Below are 16,507 nucleotides of genomic sequence, written 5' to 3' on the forward strand. Positions count from 1 at the left end.
AAGAAATCTTTGTCAAAGTGATCATACCCAACATTTCAGGAGCCAGGACTTGGTCAGGGCAGACTCTGAAAATAACAATTGACAGCAATGTACCAGCATAGCCGTGATCTGCCAATAAAGATCTTACCTGAAGTTGTTAACAACGGTGGACAAGGTGGTGAAGATGGTGTTGTGGCACGCCTGCATCAGGCAGAGCGTTGACTTCAAGAGTTGGAGCATCATGTTACAATACATTGCTGAGCCCACACCTGGAGCGTTGCATTCAATTCTGGTCGCTAGCTATAGGAAAGCTGTCATTAAGCAGGAGAAACGTAGAAAAGGTTCACAGGTACTGGACTGCTTGAGTTATGAGGAGAGGCTCAGTAGGCTGGGACGAACGAGTGGAGGGATGATCTTATTGTGGTTTATATAATCATGAATGGTTGCAGTTTCTTAGAATAGGGGCGTCTAAAACTAGAGGGTGCGCTGTAGGTTTAAGGTGAGGGGAAATTTTAAAGAAACCCGAGGGGTAAGTTTCTCCCGGGGTGGGGGGGGGGGGGTATGTGGAATGAGCTGTCAAAGGAAAGGGCAGAGGTGAGTACAGTTTCATTTAAAAACCATTTGAAAATAAATATGAATAGGAATGGTTTGGGAATCTAGATCAAACTCAGGCAAATGAGACTAATTTCATAGGCAACTTGGTTGGCATGTTCAAATCGGGTGGTGGGGCCTATCTCTGTGCTGTATAACTCGTAATCAGGCGGGTCATGATCTCCCAAACCGCAGTGTTACTTAATATAATGCCTGTATAGGAGATATGACGCAGGAGATTCCTCAAAGCCACCACCTGTAAAATGGCTCCGGGACAGCTTCTTCCACCAGGCCATCAGACTTGAGTGTACTCTATATTACATTGACATTTATTATAAATTACAATGATTGCACATTTAGATGGAGACGTAACAAAGGTTTTTACTGCTCATGTATGTGAAGGATGTAAGAAATAAAGTCAATTCAATTCCTCCAGATCCACTGGCAGGACAGACAGGATAACCTCAGCTTCCTCTCGCGCCAAAATCACCAGCACGTTAAATCGGTTTCAATCATCCCCACTCCTGGCCCCAGGCTCATGAAACAGTCACGCCAGTCTGCCCATCACACAACTCGCCTCTTCTTGATGGACTCTGTCTGTACTTCTCACTGGCTCCGTGAAGCAGCCAACACAATCAAGGACCCCTCCCACACTCACTGCTCGGTCTCTCTTGTGTTGGGCAGAAGAGACAACTTGAGAACACGTTTCAGCAGGCTCAAGCACAGCTTGTATTCCACTTATAATCCTTGTAAAGACAAAATCTTCATCTTCAATATACCAGGCAAAGTGAGTGAGCCCTCTGGGCAGGTCGGCGACTCGCTCCGGTGTTTTAAAGCACCTGAATTGTTTAACCAGATTGGTTAATTGTTTATATTTCCTTCTTTCGTTTATTTTGATAAGTTTGGCGATTCCGCGTTGCTTATATTATTTAAATACACGTTTTATTCGAACTATGTTTCGTCGCTTGGCCAAGTCCGGATGTCGGGTGGAACTGACCGCGCTCTCTGCAGGACAGTGTGACTTCCCGCCGCATCGATTAAGCGTCTCGACCCGAAACGTCGACCGTGATCCGTAAAGTTCCTCCAGCCGATTGTGTGTTCCTGCGGATCCCGTCGCCTGCAGCCCGTGTCTCCACGGCTGATCTGCTGATTAACCCCTTGCATCCCGCTGTTGCTGAACTACTCTCAACAAGGCAGCACGAACTGCAGTGTAGCGCCCAGAAACAACTCCAGAATACCCCTATCTTATTGGGACATACATATTGGGCTTTCAAAATCTCTGGGTCTAATTCCTAGAACCCTACTAAACGCTGCTTTTTGAACACCTGCAATTTATTTCTTTTGAAAGCGGGGTTGCGCAGGTTAAGGTTACGTCGAAGCAGGCTGTTTAAAGGGAGCCCTGTAGATGGTGGTGTTGAAAGTGGCTGCTGCCAGGGATCCCAGCTGATTGGCTTTATTCAGCGAACACCTGATACTTCCAGGCCCCGCAGCTCATCTATTTTTTAAACTGATCATATGACAATTTACAATGTCCGGTGGGAGGAAACCCACGGGTTGGACGTACAAACTCCTTACTGAACTCAGATGCCCCCGCGGTAATACCGTAACGGTGAGCTCGCTGTCCAGATCTGCACAGGGATAGGAAGTGGTTAGGGTAATCGGGGTTCGAAGGGCCGGAAGGGCTTATTCCGTGCTCTCTCGCTAAATAGATAGATAGATAGATAGATAGATAGATAAAAGAAGACGTTGGAAGGTTGAGTCAGCAGCACCTGGGTTGACAACTGCGCGGTTTGACAAGAAAGTAGTGTAGCGGCAGGAAATGAATGTACAATGTTGCAATTTCACAGTGATACCAGTATATTCCTAGTCATTTTGTTACAGATTGTAAGTTTCATAAGATGACATCTGTGGAATTAACTACTTTATAAGTCTAAAATGAGAAAAATGAAATCTGAATGAAAAATAAATCAGGAATAACCCAGACACGGCTCGAAACGTTATTTGCATTGTTGTCTCTTTTACAAATAATGAAATACAATGACAGAAAAGAAGGTAAAGCTGTCGGAGTTGCTGTGGGAAAAAGGTAACAAAAGAAACGGAGCCGGGCTTTTATTCTCGAACACGGGTCAGCGGGCGCCGCCGACAGAAGTGCGAGGTGAGAGCGGATACAGATTGGTTGTGAATCGATCTCTGTCCGCCAGACCCAGCGACGGAGATGAGTACTGGGAGGTTGCCAGACCCGAAAGAAAACCAATGTCAAACAGGACAAGCTTTCTGTATATCACAAATCGCATCGGCCCTTTACAGAGGCACAGCTGTTGCTGGGTGGTTGAAATTTAAATGTAAAGCCCTGGGAAATGGCCAGTCGCCCACCCGCCCGGCCACTCCGTAGTTGCCAGCCGGAGACCCGCGCCGTGCCCTGGGATGAAGGTGCAAGGGGGGAGCTGGGGCTGGACAGCTGCCCCTCAAATCCCACCGCAGCGGGTAAACAGCGCCGAGCGCCGCACGTGGTCCGGTGGGCGTGGCGGGGCTCGCGGTCAGCTGGGCCAATCGGACGGCTGGCCCCGCCCTCCGCGGCCGGCTTCACGCCTATTGGCGGACGCTGTGTATCTCGGCAGCTCCGGCCGGAGGCGGCTTCATTGTAGCGGAATGGCGGCCGTCATTCACAATCCTCTCAAATCGTAAGTAGCAGCTGTTGCGGCGCTGGTCAGCTGTGGGGCCGCTCTGCCTAGCCCACCCTTGCCCCCGGCAGGCAGACGCAGCCTCCCTCCCCTTGCATCCAGCCCTGCGGCTGTGGCGAGCTGCGCTTCCCATTGCTCCGGACCCCGGTCCGGGGAGAGGGAGGGGAAGGGGCATCTGGCTGGGCAGCCAGGGGAAGGGGCGCGCCGTCGGCAAGCTACGGGACCGCCGATGTCTGGGCGGCGCCGTCAGTGTGTTGTTTGCGGGCTCTGGTCAGGGATGGAGTGCCTCTGTCTGCCCTGCCGGGGCCCGGCTTGACAGATGGATTGTCCGCGGTGGGTGACAGACGCACTTCCGCTGCCTGCCGGTTGCTGCACCGAGCGACCCCTTCTGCAGCTGGCCGGCCGGCCGGCTTCCCTCCTTCCCTGGAGCGGTGGCCGTTTCCAGTCCTCTCCGCGTACCGTTCACCTGCCGCAGCGCATCCTTGCTGCTGTTGGACCTGAAAGGGCAAATTTCCTTGCGGTCAATCGAATGCATTCGCCTTAATTTGAACCAAAAGAGAACGAGTGTCCGAGGCGGCATCCGCTTTACTATAACTGTTTATTTTTCCGGCACCTAATGTTTCTCACGCAATAACGTGCACTTTTAAAAACAAAGTTTGAATGACTCTCGTCATTTTGTTGTAAACTTTTGACGGGTTGGATTTTGCGTGCATGCTGTCTTTGTCCATGTTAAGGTAGTTCCTATTCCAGGTGTGTTGTCTCCAAACACAAGAACTCTAACGTCGCCTTTCAATGGGCTTCTGCTCCTGATTTCATTTCATATGTTTCGTTTATCTGCAAACCCACGTGTATGTTTCTTCCTCTGACAGTGCGTGACTATCGTATTATTTATATGCTAAATAGTAACAAGTGTGAATCGTGATGCATTTAATTTTATTATACATTCTGAAAATCGTTGTCGCAGTTGCATGCCCCCAGCGTGTTTAATATCCTTCTTTTGTTTTATTAATGCGTAACTAGTTTATTGACTTTCTGCAAGCAGCCGTTCTGATCGCGCTCCCAAACCGCTTCAGCCGGCCTTCCACGTCACCGGAGCCAAGCCTGCCGAGCCGGAATCCTCTCGTGTCCTCAGGCTTTTCATTTCGCTCAGCCCTGGTCCTCGGACTCTCCGAGGGGCACCATCACTGCAAGAATTCTCTGAATACCAGCTTGCTCATTCAAAACTCGGCACCGATCCAAACTGGCATCAGAGTCCATTTGCCCACCGCCGCGGTGTACAGCCTAGACTGGCACCTGACAGATCACAATAATTTACCTTTTAAAACTGTCATTGTTTTTAAATCCCTGCATCTTTTCAGCCCTCCCTTTTATATAACCCTGCAGCCTTGGAGCCTCGCACACTTCTAGTTCAACCCACCTGAGCATCCCTTGTTTTCCTGGCTGTATCCTCAGCTGCCAATTCCCAAACACTGGAAGCCTTTTCAGAGTCGCACATCACAGAAACGGCCCCTTCTCACCAACTCTGCGGATTCTAGCGCTCGCTTGTTTTCCGGAGGTAATCGACAATGGCCTCCCCCGCCACACGCACACAAACATTAGGGATGTGGGAGGAAACCCACACTGTCAAAAGGAGAAGGGGACTGAGCCTGTGTTGCTGGCACTAAACCTCCCTGACTTCCCAACTAGATATTTTTTAAAGTCTATTTTTGTCTTAACTTGTCTGTTTCATTCTGGCGGCTTGTAAGTTGATGTTTATTTTAGTCGGACTGTGACAAGTAAGCTAGCACCCCTGTGAAGGACCCGGTGCATTTAAATTGCTGCTGTATCTCAGGTTACTGAAATGCTGATTCATTGTTAGACCGTCCCTTGCTTACTAATTCAATGTTTTTAAGAGATGAATGGTCGCAGATACATTGAAGTAACTTCGAAGTCAATGTTGTTTTAATCAGCTTGTTGCAACCCATGATGAAAACTCGCTTTCTGGGTTTTGAAATGTCCTGGTCAATGTTTATCTGGTGATGTGACAAGGTACTGCCGTACTGCTGAGCCACCGTCATGGTCTCTTACTTCAACTACGCAACAACACACAAAATGCTGGAGACCCTTCATCAGGAATTGCACTCTGTGGATGCTGCCTGGCCTGAGTTTGCTATGTTGCTCCGGATTTCCAGAATTTGAAGAATCTCTGGAGTAATGATGCCTTTCTGAGGGATTCAATGGGTCAGGCAGCATTTGTGGAGGGAAGTGGACAGTTGATGTTTTGGGTCATTTCAGACCTTTCATCGGGACTGGAAAGAAAGGAGGTAGAGAGCAGGCGGAAGAGGCTGAGCAAGAGCCAGCAGGTGAATCCAGGTTTTGGGGGGGGGGGGGGGGGGGGGGTGGAAATGATGCAAGAAACTGCAAGGTAAGGATAGTGGAACAAGGAACAAAGGGAGAAGGGAACCAGTGAGAGGAAGCTATTTACTGAGTCTGGTTAACTCAGCAGGAATCCAGCTCCCCAGCCTGCTGGTGACCAGGTTGGCAAATATTGCTTTCAGAGTAGTGAGGAGCACTCCGGAACAGGGAACAGGATCAGTTTGCTTAGCCCACAGGCTGCGATTCTGGGCAGCTCGGTTACAGTCTGATTCGAGGTTTAGGATGGGGTTTTCAGTAGGAGTAGTTTGAAGGACTAGTGGCAAAAGTATTTCAATTGCCTTCAGCCTGTCTGACCCCTGATGCGGCTTGCTGGCTAACCCTTCACCTTCACAGATGCTGCCTATCCTGCTGAATTCCTCGTGCACTTGGATTATTGTGCACATTGTGTCCTTTCTCCTTAGCTTTCCTTGCCCCAGTGCAGCTTACAACCTTACTAAGAGCTGTGATATCCAGCTGGCCACTGTGAGACCACCAGAGGCTTGAAGAGTAAACTGCCTTGTTGTCCTTGTAGATCAGTTGGGGTTCAAATTTCTTAAAATGTCGATGTTTAACTAGAATGGAACCTACCTGTCTGTTTGTGAAATATCTACCTTTATTATCTATTTGAGCCTTACTGCTGTAGTGACTGGAGATTCATAGCATTTCTGCATAGGGAAATGATATTGGGATATTAGTCTGTGAACACTGTATCAGAACACGTGCTAAAAATTACTAATATACTGTGATAGGTCTTAAATATATTTTATCTGCAATCTAATTTATGGCATGGAGTTTTACAGTATTCTAATATTTCAAGATCATCTTTAATATTAGAAGAAAATAGTCATTCAACCTGTGCTGGGGCTGAAACGGTCATGTTGATGCGACAACTTTGTTTCTATTTGAAGGATGCTTCATTGAGAGGAAGATTTTTTATCACTGACTAATGACATGAGCTTGTTTGTGTAGTGGCAGCCATACATAATGCATAATATGCATTGCAAAACTGAATAGTGCAAAAAGAAAGAAAACAAGGTAGTGTTTATGGACCATTCAGAAAGGTGATGGCAGAGAGCAAGAAGCTGTTTCTGAATCACCACCTTACCCAGCTGGTGAGAGATGGTGGTAAAGGATGCCACACCACCTCTTGAAGATATCCTCAGTGGTGGGGAAGGTTATGCCTGTGGAGCTGGCTGAATTGACATCATCCTGCCGAAGGGTCTCTGCCTGAAACGTCATCTGTTTACTCTTTTCCATAGATGCTGCCTGGCCTGCTGAGTTCCTCCAGCATTTTGTATGTGGTGCTTTGGATTTCCAGCATCTGCAGATGTTCTCTTGTTTGTGAATCACCATCCCTTTGTTCATGAGAAATTGATTTTTAGTTGCTGTATTTTACTTTGCTTAACTAATGGAAAAATGCTGGGGTGAAAAAGCTGTTATCTGTTGAATATGTAAGGACAAATGTTTGATGACGATGATGCTGTTGTTTCAAAGCCCTTCAGTAAAAGCTGGTGGCTTGGAGTTCAACTTCTGAACGTGCTCAAGCAGAGTCAGTATACTGTTAGAGTGTTGTCATTGTAGGATAACTGGCTTAATTCTGAGGGTTAGGTCCACTCCAGCAGGAGGTTTGTTGGAGCTGAGGTGAAATACTGTGGGAAAGGCTGGCAGAGGTATTGGGGCAATGACAGTATTGTTTTAGACATGTCGCTGTTGTGAATGCTTGATCCCTGATGTGGGATGTGGGAAAGGCTGGCAGAGGTATTGGGGTAATGACGGTATTGTTCTAGACACATCACTGTTGTGAATGCTCGATCCCTGATGTGGGAAAGGCTGGCAGAGGTATTGGGGCAATTGACAGTATTGTTCTAGACACATCACTGTTGTGAATGCTCGATCCCTGATGTGGGATGTGGGAAAGGTTGGCAGTGGGATTGGGGTAATGACGGTATTGTTCTAGACATGTCACTGTTGTGAATGCTCGATCCCTGATGTGGGAAAGGTTGGCAGTGGGATTGGGGTAATGACGGTATTGTTCTAGACACATCACTGTTGGCATGGCTGTGTCTCTGCTGCTGCGTCAGCTTTTCATTGCACCTGTGCGTACGTGTACTCGTGTATCTGACAATAAATTCGACTTTGAACTTGTTGATTTTTGTCATCTTGGTAATAGTTCTGTTAGACTTATGGTTAGGATCTTGGCTTGTATGCTGGCAGGAAACACACAACGTGGCAATGCTTGTGTTGATGCTGATGTTTTAGGGTCAGGTTGGTGCAAGTAGTGAATTTGACAGTGGTTAGACAACAATCATTTGTGCCTGCCTTGCAGATGTAATGCAGACAACTTTGCAGTTCCTTGCTTGGACAATAATATAAACTTAACAGGTGTCTGTGCATGAATTGGCAGGTGGCTGTTACCATGGCACCTTCTGCTTCATGTTGTGATGAGATGGGGTGAGGAGAATCCCACTGGGAGTTCGCTGCCTTTACTTACCAATGGCAACTTGCCTAAGATTGCATCCCAGTTTTTCTGTGTTCAAGTCATCCATTCGGATTAGTTTGTTTCCCATTAGAATGCACACCAGAATTTACTTCAGGTCAGGAAAGAAGTAGTTCTTGTCCTAGTTGAAAACTTGCCGGGTTGGGATGTGTGTCTGGTTGATCTGTGTTGGTTCTGTTGTGTGAGTAGATGGGACATAACCAATTCTGCAGGAGGAGACACTGAGACAGGCTAATTCAATCTTGATGGCGAAGCTCACATTATGGGGATAGTATTCCTCTATTATCTACCACCTGCTTTGCTCATTAAACTGACCGTCCCTTGTCCAACCTGTTTCAGCCAGTGCAGCAATGTTGATGCCAAAGTATTTGAATTCCAAAGCTATCTCCCAGAAAGATAAATTTAATAATTTGGAGAAAGAGGAAAGTGATATGATAGAACAGGGTAACAAAGTGGGTAATACTAACCAGAAATAAAAGCAGGGAATACTGAAAAGACCCTACAAGCTGGGCAGCTTCTGTGGAGAGAGAAATGGTTACTGTTTCACGTCTGAGGTCCATTCAACCATACCCCTGAAAAAAGCTAAATGAAACGGCGTTCCTCTGGGGCCAAGGCGCAAAACACAGTACCAACAGTCACATGGCACATACAGCACGCATAATACTACAGAAAAGCAGAGTTACTAAAAGCAGCCCAAATCCCTGAGTGTCATGGCCTGCAGGTTGGTAATGCGTAGATATTGTCCTGAAGATGCCTTTCTTCAAGAACAGCCCACAGCAGTTCTCATCACGCACAAGTCAGCTACAGATGAATGCAATGCAGTTTGTCCTGCACTGAGCAAACACTGGAGAGCAGCACCAATGGGACAGAGCATCCCAGTACGGAATCCAGCTGCACACAGCCAGCTCCGGTGTCTCCCTCCTCGATGGCTGGAACAGACAACTGTGAAGCATGAGTGCCTGGTCCGTACCACAACCAAGGCCACGCAGCTCCCCCACAACCAGTCTCACCAATGAACCAGTGAATCTGACTCGGTATTCTGTATTACCAAATATTTGCCAAACCTTCAACAGAATAATAATCAATAAGGAAGCAAATTGCTCACAGACATAGAAGAATACTTCCCCCACTTAGTCTGCAAGGAAAAAATGATAACAAGGCAAAGTTGTGGAATCTTCTCCTGAATTGACATAGATTAATAGATTAATCAAAGATGCAAATTACAGACAAATATCCACAGCAGATGTGACTGCAAAGTGAACAAGGCTAGAAATTATTGCAGGACCCCTTTAGAAGAGTAGGTGAAATTGAGAAGGATGTGGTGTATTCCTTATGGAGAATAGGATGATAATAGTTTCAAAGAAGGATCTTGGCTCAGAAAATCATGTGATTATCTCAGAAAATGCTGGAAAACTTCAGCAGGTCAAGAAGGATCTGTGGTAAGAGAAGCAGTTAACATTTGAGCCAAAGGCCACGCTGGCTCTCATTTTCAAACTGACAGGTAGAGTCAGCTTGGTGGAACTTGGAAATGGCAGAGAGCAAAAAACATAGGTTGGAGATCAATATAGTATCCAAAACGGCGTGCAGGGCACAATATCAGTTTGGAATGTGTAATGATCCTTGGGGATTTTAATGCACATATAGGATGGGGAGACCAAATGGACAGCATTGGTGTAGTGGATGAATTCATGGAGTGTGCAAGAGCAATAAGCCGAGGGACAGTAAAGAGATGGAAGGTACAAGAAACTCCAGGTACTGGAATCTGGAGAATAACAAACTGTTGGAGGAAGTCAGCAGATCAGGTAGCATGCGTGGAGGGGAAAAATGGGTCCCTTTGTTTCTCAGTCTAGGTCAGAGGTACTCAACCTGGAGTCCATGGACCCCTTGGTTAATGGTAGGTGTCCATGACCCAAAAAGGTTAGGAACCCCTGCTCTACATGAGTGTCTTGAGACAAGTCATCAATTGTCCATTTTCCTCCACAGCTGGTGTCTGACCTATCAAGTTCTTCCAGCATTTTGTTTTTTTAAATAGAAATATAGAAAACCTACAGCTCTTTCTCCCCCGCCCTAGTGAACAGATTATGACAGAGAGCTATGGGGACCAAGTCATTGAGTATATTTAAAGCAGATGTTGGTAGGTTCTTGATTAGTCAGGGTATCAAAGATCACAGGGAGAAGGCAGGTGAATGGGTTTAAGAGGGATAATAGATCAGACATGATCAAATGGTAGAGCAGATTTGACATAATTCTGCTCTCTTATGGCCAATCTGTTTATGTATAACTTTTTGTAAAATGCTATTTTATCTGTTCCTGTAAATGTCTGCAAGAAAGTGATTCTCAAGGGAGGGTATGTAACGTGTCCGAGTTTAATTGTCATTCAACCATACATGAATACCCACAAAAACAGCCAAGTGAAACAACATTACTCTGAACAGTACCAATGATCACACACAGCACAAGGCACATTAAAAATTACATAAGCACACAGTCCCACATAAAAAATAAGTCTACGTAATATAAGATAGCCCAAGTCATGTCCCGTAGATTGATGGTGCATGGATGTTCAGTACTGATGGGAGGAGCTAGCCCCTAACCCAACATGGCACACCGCCCCAGCATCATCTTCCATCAGGCGAACACAGGGATGGGGGTGGGGGCAGTACTGATGGGAGGAGCTAGCCCCTAACCCAACACCGCCCCCAACATCTTCTCGCCTGGATGGCTGCACCAGGCAACATTGTGACTTCGAGGCCTAGTCCACACGGTTCCCCTGCCATCGATCTTGTCGATAAACCAGTGAACTGGGCTTGCAGTACTCTGCGTTAACAATGTCCACCAGGGTCTTGCAATCACATGAAAAACATCGAAGATAATCACTCGCTATTTGTCTTTGTGCACGGACTCAGACGCTTTTCTGTAGCAAGCAGCAGCATAGTCTGCACCAAGTCCATCTTCTCCACTAACAAGCAGCTCGTTCGTAGGGTAGACCTGTACTACTTGAAGTTCTTAATGTCCAGCAGTGCCTTGACATTGTAAACGAAAAAGACAATGGCACCTTTGGTTGGACCCCGACCCCGACAGTCCACTGCATCAGAGCACATCACCATCTTACCCATTGTAAACACTTACCGACTTGTGTACATTAATAATAATTTTGCTTTGAAATTTGAACTGTGAAATGAGCAAACCATGATGAAATTAAAATAAAGGTTTAAACACAGTTAGATAAGTCTGAAACTAGGGTCTTAAATTTGAATGAAGCAATCTATGAAGAAATGAGGTGCAAGATGACTGGTAGAATGAGAAATGAGGAAGACAATGAATGAGCAATGGTTATTATTGTAAACAATTGATATATAGTTTATAAATAAGTGTACACAAAATGCTGGATGAAATCAACAGGTCGGGCAGCATCTATGGAGATGAATAAACAGTCAATGTTTTGGGCCGAAATCCTCCTTCAGCTCTGGAAAGGTAGGGAGAAGACACACCTGCCCTTAACAGGGATGTAATTCCTCTTGTCATCACCTACCAACCATGAACCTCTGCATCTGAAACATCACTCTTCTTCAATGGGACCCTGCCACTAAACTTATCTTTACCTACCCTCACTTTCACTTTCCACAGGGATCGCTCCCTCCTCAATTCCCCTGTCCATTCGTCCCTCCCCACTAATCTCCCTCCAGGCACTTATCCTGACCTGCTGAGTTCCTCCAGCATTTTGTGTGTGTTGCTCTGGAATTCCAGCTTCTGCAGAATCTCTTGTGTCTATAAGTAAAATCAGAAGATTAAATGAAACTGCAACGTACAGAAAGTTCAAAATTTAGCAGAGGAAGTTGAGGCATTGTCAGGGATGGGGAAAATAGAAGTGAGGGAAGACTAGTGCAAAAAAGACTTCAAAAAGACTTCTGTAGATGAATAAAAAGAGGATTAGTTAATGTGAATCCCTTACTGAACAAGTTAAGACAATTCACAGGGGTGGGGGAGGTGAAGAGGCAGCAGAAGTAAATATTTTGTCTGTCTTCACAAAAATATTGAAAACATCCCAGCAATAGTGTAAAACAGATGAAGAGTAATTGAGCTCTTAATGAAATTTGCATGAATAAAGAATAGATATTAATCATTAGTCGTACAGCAGTAAAACAGGCTTTTGGCCCATCCAGTCCATTCTGACCTGTTTTATCTCTTTCCCTAGTCCCACCATCTGTTCACATCCAGACCATAGTCCTCTCTACCCTTCTTATCTGTGTACTTACCCAAATGTTGCTATTAAACCTACATCTACCACCTTCTCTGGCAGCTTGTTCTGCACTTGTACCACTCTCTGAGTGAAGAAGTTCCCCCCTCAGGTTCCCTTTAAATATTTAACCTTTTAACCTTTCATCCTAAACCGATGACTTCAGGTTCTAGTCTCAAAGCTCAAGGTTAACTTATTATCAAAATACATATATGTCACCATATACAACCCTGAGATTCCCTTTCATTGCGGGCATACTCAATAAATCCAATGACCATAATGCAATCAATGAAAGGATGCATCAACAGGGCAGAAATGGAGTGCAAATATAATAATAATAATAATAATAATAATAATAAAAAAGTGATAAATATTGAGAACATGAGATGAAGAGTCCTTGAAAATGAGGTCATAGGTTGTGGGAACATTTCAATGATGGAGCAAGTGAAGTTATCCGCTTTGTTTCAAGAGCCTGATGATTGAGGAGTAATAACTGTTCCTGAAGCTGGTGGTGTGAGTCCTGAGGCTCTTGTACCTCCTTCTTGATGGCAGCAGTGAGACGAGAGCATGACCTGGGTGGTGGGAGTCCCTAATGGTGGATGTTGCTTTCCTCTGACAATGTTCTGTGTAGATGTGCTCAGTAGTGAGGAGGGCTTTTCCTGTGATAGACTGGGATGCATCCACCACTTCTTACAGGATTTTCTGTTCAGGGGCATTGGTGTTTCCATATCAGGCTGTGGTGCAGCCAGTCAATATACTCTTCACCACACATCTAAAGAAGTTTGTCAATGTTATAGATGTCACGCGGAATCTTTGCAAACTCCTATGGAAGTGGAGGTGCTGTCGTGCTTTCTTCATAATTGCACCTACATACTGGGTCCAGGACAGATCCTCTGAAATCATAACACCAAGGAATTTAAAGTAGCTAGACCTCTTCACCTCTGATTCTCTGGTGAGGACTGGCTCATGGACCTCTGATTTCCTGCTCTGGAAGTCCATAATCAGCTCAGTGGTCTTGCTGAGAGTGAGTAAGAGGTCGCTGCTGTTGTGGCACCACTCAGCCCGATTTTCAAGCTGATTTGTCACCACCTTTGATTTAGCCAATGACAGTGGTGTCATTAACAAACTTGAATATGGTTCAAAGATATATTCTATTGTCAAAGTATGCATGTGCAATACAATTCTGACATTTCGTCTTCTCCAGATAGCCATTGAAATACAGAAAAGGGAAAAAATATCAACCCCCTCCATGCATGACAAAGAAAAAGAAACAGAACTCACAAACCTCAATTCCCCCCCCCCCCCCCCCATCCCCTCCATCGCATAAAAGCTAACGGATCTCTCTCATTGAAAACGGCAACTGGGACATCAAGCCCCAAACCCCCATCCCCTCCGTCTCAAAAAAAACAGTGACAAAAACACTCCCCTCGCAGAAAAGAACAGTGAAAATAGCATCAAACCCCAACCCCCTCTCGCGTACATTAAAACTAACAGATCGCCTACACAGAAAAACCAGCAAGACCAACAGCCCCCAAACCCCCATCCCCTCCATCACAAAACCTAACATATCACCCAGTCAGCAATGAGAAATAAATCACAGAAATCTGAAGGAGAGCACTATAAGCTAATAATCACATAAATCTTAATTTCAAAAACATTGTCACATCAGAATTGAACTCAGTCCTTCTGTGAAGAGCAACTGCTTGTCTGCTGACCTGTCGCATCCTGAACGCCGCCAACTGGGCTACCGACCCTTCAACCCAGGGCCTCCCTGAGGAGCAACCGCTGACCACCTCTGCATTCAATCTTCCTTGACGCTGCGAAATGGAGTCAATCATGGACTTGCCCCCCCCCCCTCCAGTCTTCTCTATGAGCTTGCTCTCGGTAGTCTCCGGGAACAGCAGAGTGTTAGATCATTTGATCAAACTCCAAACTGCACGTTACAGGCTCCAACAGCATTTGAAGCACAATCAAGACCAAAAGAACAAACAGAAGATGTGGAGAAAGTGAAATAATTGAAGAGATTGGCTATCTGGAAGATGTCTGAGGAACTATTGCTTGCTGGTGCCATCTTGACTGTACGTCATAAGGCATTGGAGCTGTGTTTAGTCTCACAGTCAAAAGTGTAAAGCGAGTAGAGCAGGGGGCTAAGCGCACAGCCTTGTGCTGACAGATTGTGGAGGAGATGTTGTTAACAATCCATGGGGTCTGCAACTGAGGAAATCAAGGATCCAATTGCACAAGGAGGTGTTGAGGAGCTGTATTGGTCCTGAGAAAGGATCTAGTGCTTTCCCGGTGTATTTGACAAGTATTTGTGTTGGTGCTGCTTCCCACACCCATGCTGAGGTCATCATTTTAATCAGCTCTATCTCCAATTTCTGCCCTGCCCTCAAAATTACTTCCTCCCTCAGACACCTCTCTCCCCTTTCTTGATCTTTCTGTCTCCATCTCTGGAGACACACCGTCTACTGATACTTTTGATAAACATACTGTCTCTTGCAGCTAATCTTGACTATATCTCTTCTCACCCTGTCACTTGTAAAAATGCTATTTCCTGATCTCTGTTTCCACCAGATCTTTTCTCAGGATGATGCTTTCCATTCCAAAACATCTGAGATGCCCTGCTCCTTCAAGGAATGGGGTTTCTGTTCCTCTGCCATTGATGTTGCCCTCACCTGCATCTTCCGGACATCCGCCCTTGCCCATCTTGCCACCGGTATAACAGTGATGGAGTTCTTCTTGTCTTTACCTACTACCTCCACATTTAGCACATCATTCTCTATAACTTCCACCATCTTCAGTGAGACCCTACCACTAAGCAATCCATTCCTCATCCCCACTCTCCACAGGGATTGCTTTCTTTGTGACTCCCTTGTCCTCTTGCCCTCCTCATAGATCTCCCTCCTGGCATTTATCTCTGCAAGCAGGACAAGTGTTACACCTGCTCCTACACTGCTTCCCTCACCACCATTCAGGGCCCCAAACCGTACTTCCAGTTGAACTAACACCTCAGTCGTGGTCTGTCGGACGCCTGATACAGACTGGGGAACCGTTTTGTTGAGCACCTTCGCCTTGTCTGCCATAAAAGGCAGGAAGTTTTGGCGGCCACCATTTCAATTCCACTTTCCATTCCCATTCCAACAGGTCGGTCCATGGCCTCTACTGCCACAAAGAGGTCACGCTCAGTTTGGAGGAGCAATGCCTCATATTCCATCTGGGTAGCCTCCAACCTAACGGCATGAACATCCATTTCTCTAAATTCTGGCAATTTCTAACTCGTCTTCTCTTTCTCCGTTCCCCATTCTGGCTCTTACCCTATCCCTGTTCCTCACCCCTCCTCGTGTGCCTGAATGGACATTGAACCCAGCATGAACACGACCTCACTTCTGTTATTTTTGTTTTTGCACTAGTTTTAATTTAACTATTTAATATGTATATGTGTGTGTGTGTGTATATATTTTATATATATATGTATACGCACATATGCACACATACACGGACACATACACACATATGGTTTTCTATATTATCATGTATTGCATTGTAATGCTGCTGCTAAGTTATCAAATTTCATGATATATGCTGTGATACTAAACCTGATTCTGATCCTAATTCTCCTCCTTTCTTCCATGATCCACTGTCCCATAGCCTATCAGATTCATTGTTCTTCAGCTCTTCATCCCTTCCATCTTTTAGTTCCCAGCTTCTCATTTCATCCCTCCTCCTACAGCAATGCACCTTCCACTTGCCTGGTTTCACCTATCACCTACCAGCTTGTTTTCCTTCTGCTCCCACCCCTACCTTCGTATTCTGGCTTCTGATCCCATTCTTTGCTGTCCTGATGAAGGTTCTTGGCTCAAAATGTCAACTCCTCTTCATAGATGCTGCCTGACCTGTTGAGTTCTTCCAGCACTTTGTGTGTGTTGCCCTGGACTTCCAGCACCTGTGTTTGAAACTCTGCCTGCTCCTCACGGTTCAGCGAGTGGTTCCAAATCTTCTTCTGTTCGTTAACTAATCAAACGGTGGTCTGCAAGGTTGCATGGGCACACAAGGTGGATTCTGTTAGGCAGTTCCCTGGGCAAACTGTAAAAGTCATTTGGGTAGAATGCCTTCTCACCATAACTGATG

General features: G+C 45.8%; 1 protein-coding gene across 10 annotated transcripts in view; it reads left to right on the top strand.

Annotated features, from left to right (window-relative positions):
• Positions 1–3,151: 3,151 nt before the first annotated feature.
• dpf3 (double PHD fingers 3) overlaps positions 3,152–16,507 on the top strand; it is a 149,988-nt gene continuing 136,632 nt past the window's right edge. For all 10 annotated transcript variants that reach the window (XR_012098301.1, XR_012098302.1, XR_012098303.1 and 7 more), the window contains exon 1: positions 3,152–3,251. Coding sequence is in view for 6 of the 10 variants with exons in the window: in XM_073040422.1 (XP_072896523.1) it covers positions 3,220–3,251 (32 nt within the window). In the remaining 4 variants the exon portion in view is untranslated. The remainder of the gene's footprint in view (positions 3,252–16,507) is intronic.

Source organism: Hemitrygon akajei, chromosome 3, assembly GCF_048418815.1.
Source record: "Hemitrygon akajei chromosome 3, sHemAka1.3, whole genome shotgun sequence".
Taxonomy (NCBI): Eukaryota; Metazoa; Chordata; class Chondrichthyes; order Myliobatiformes; family Dasyatidae; genus Hemitrygon; species Hemitrygon akajei.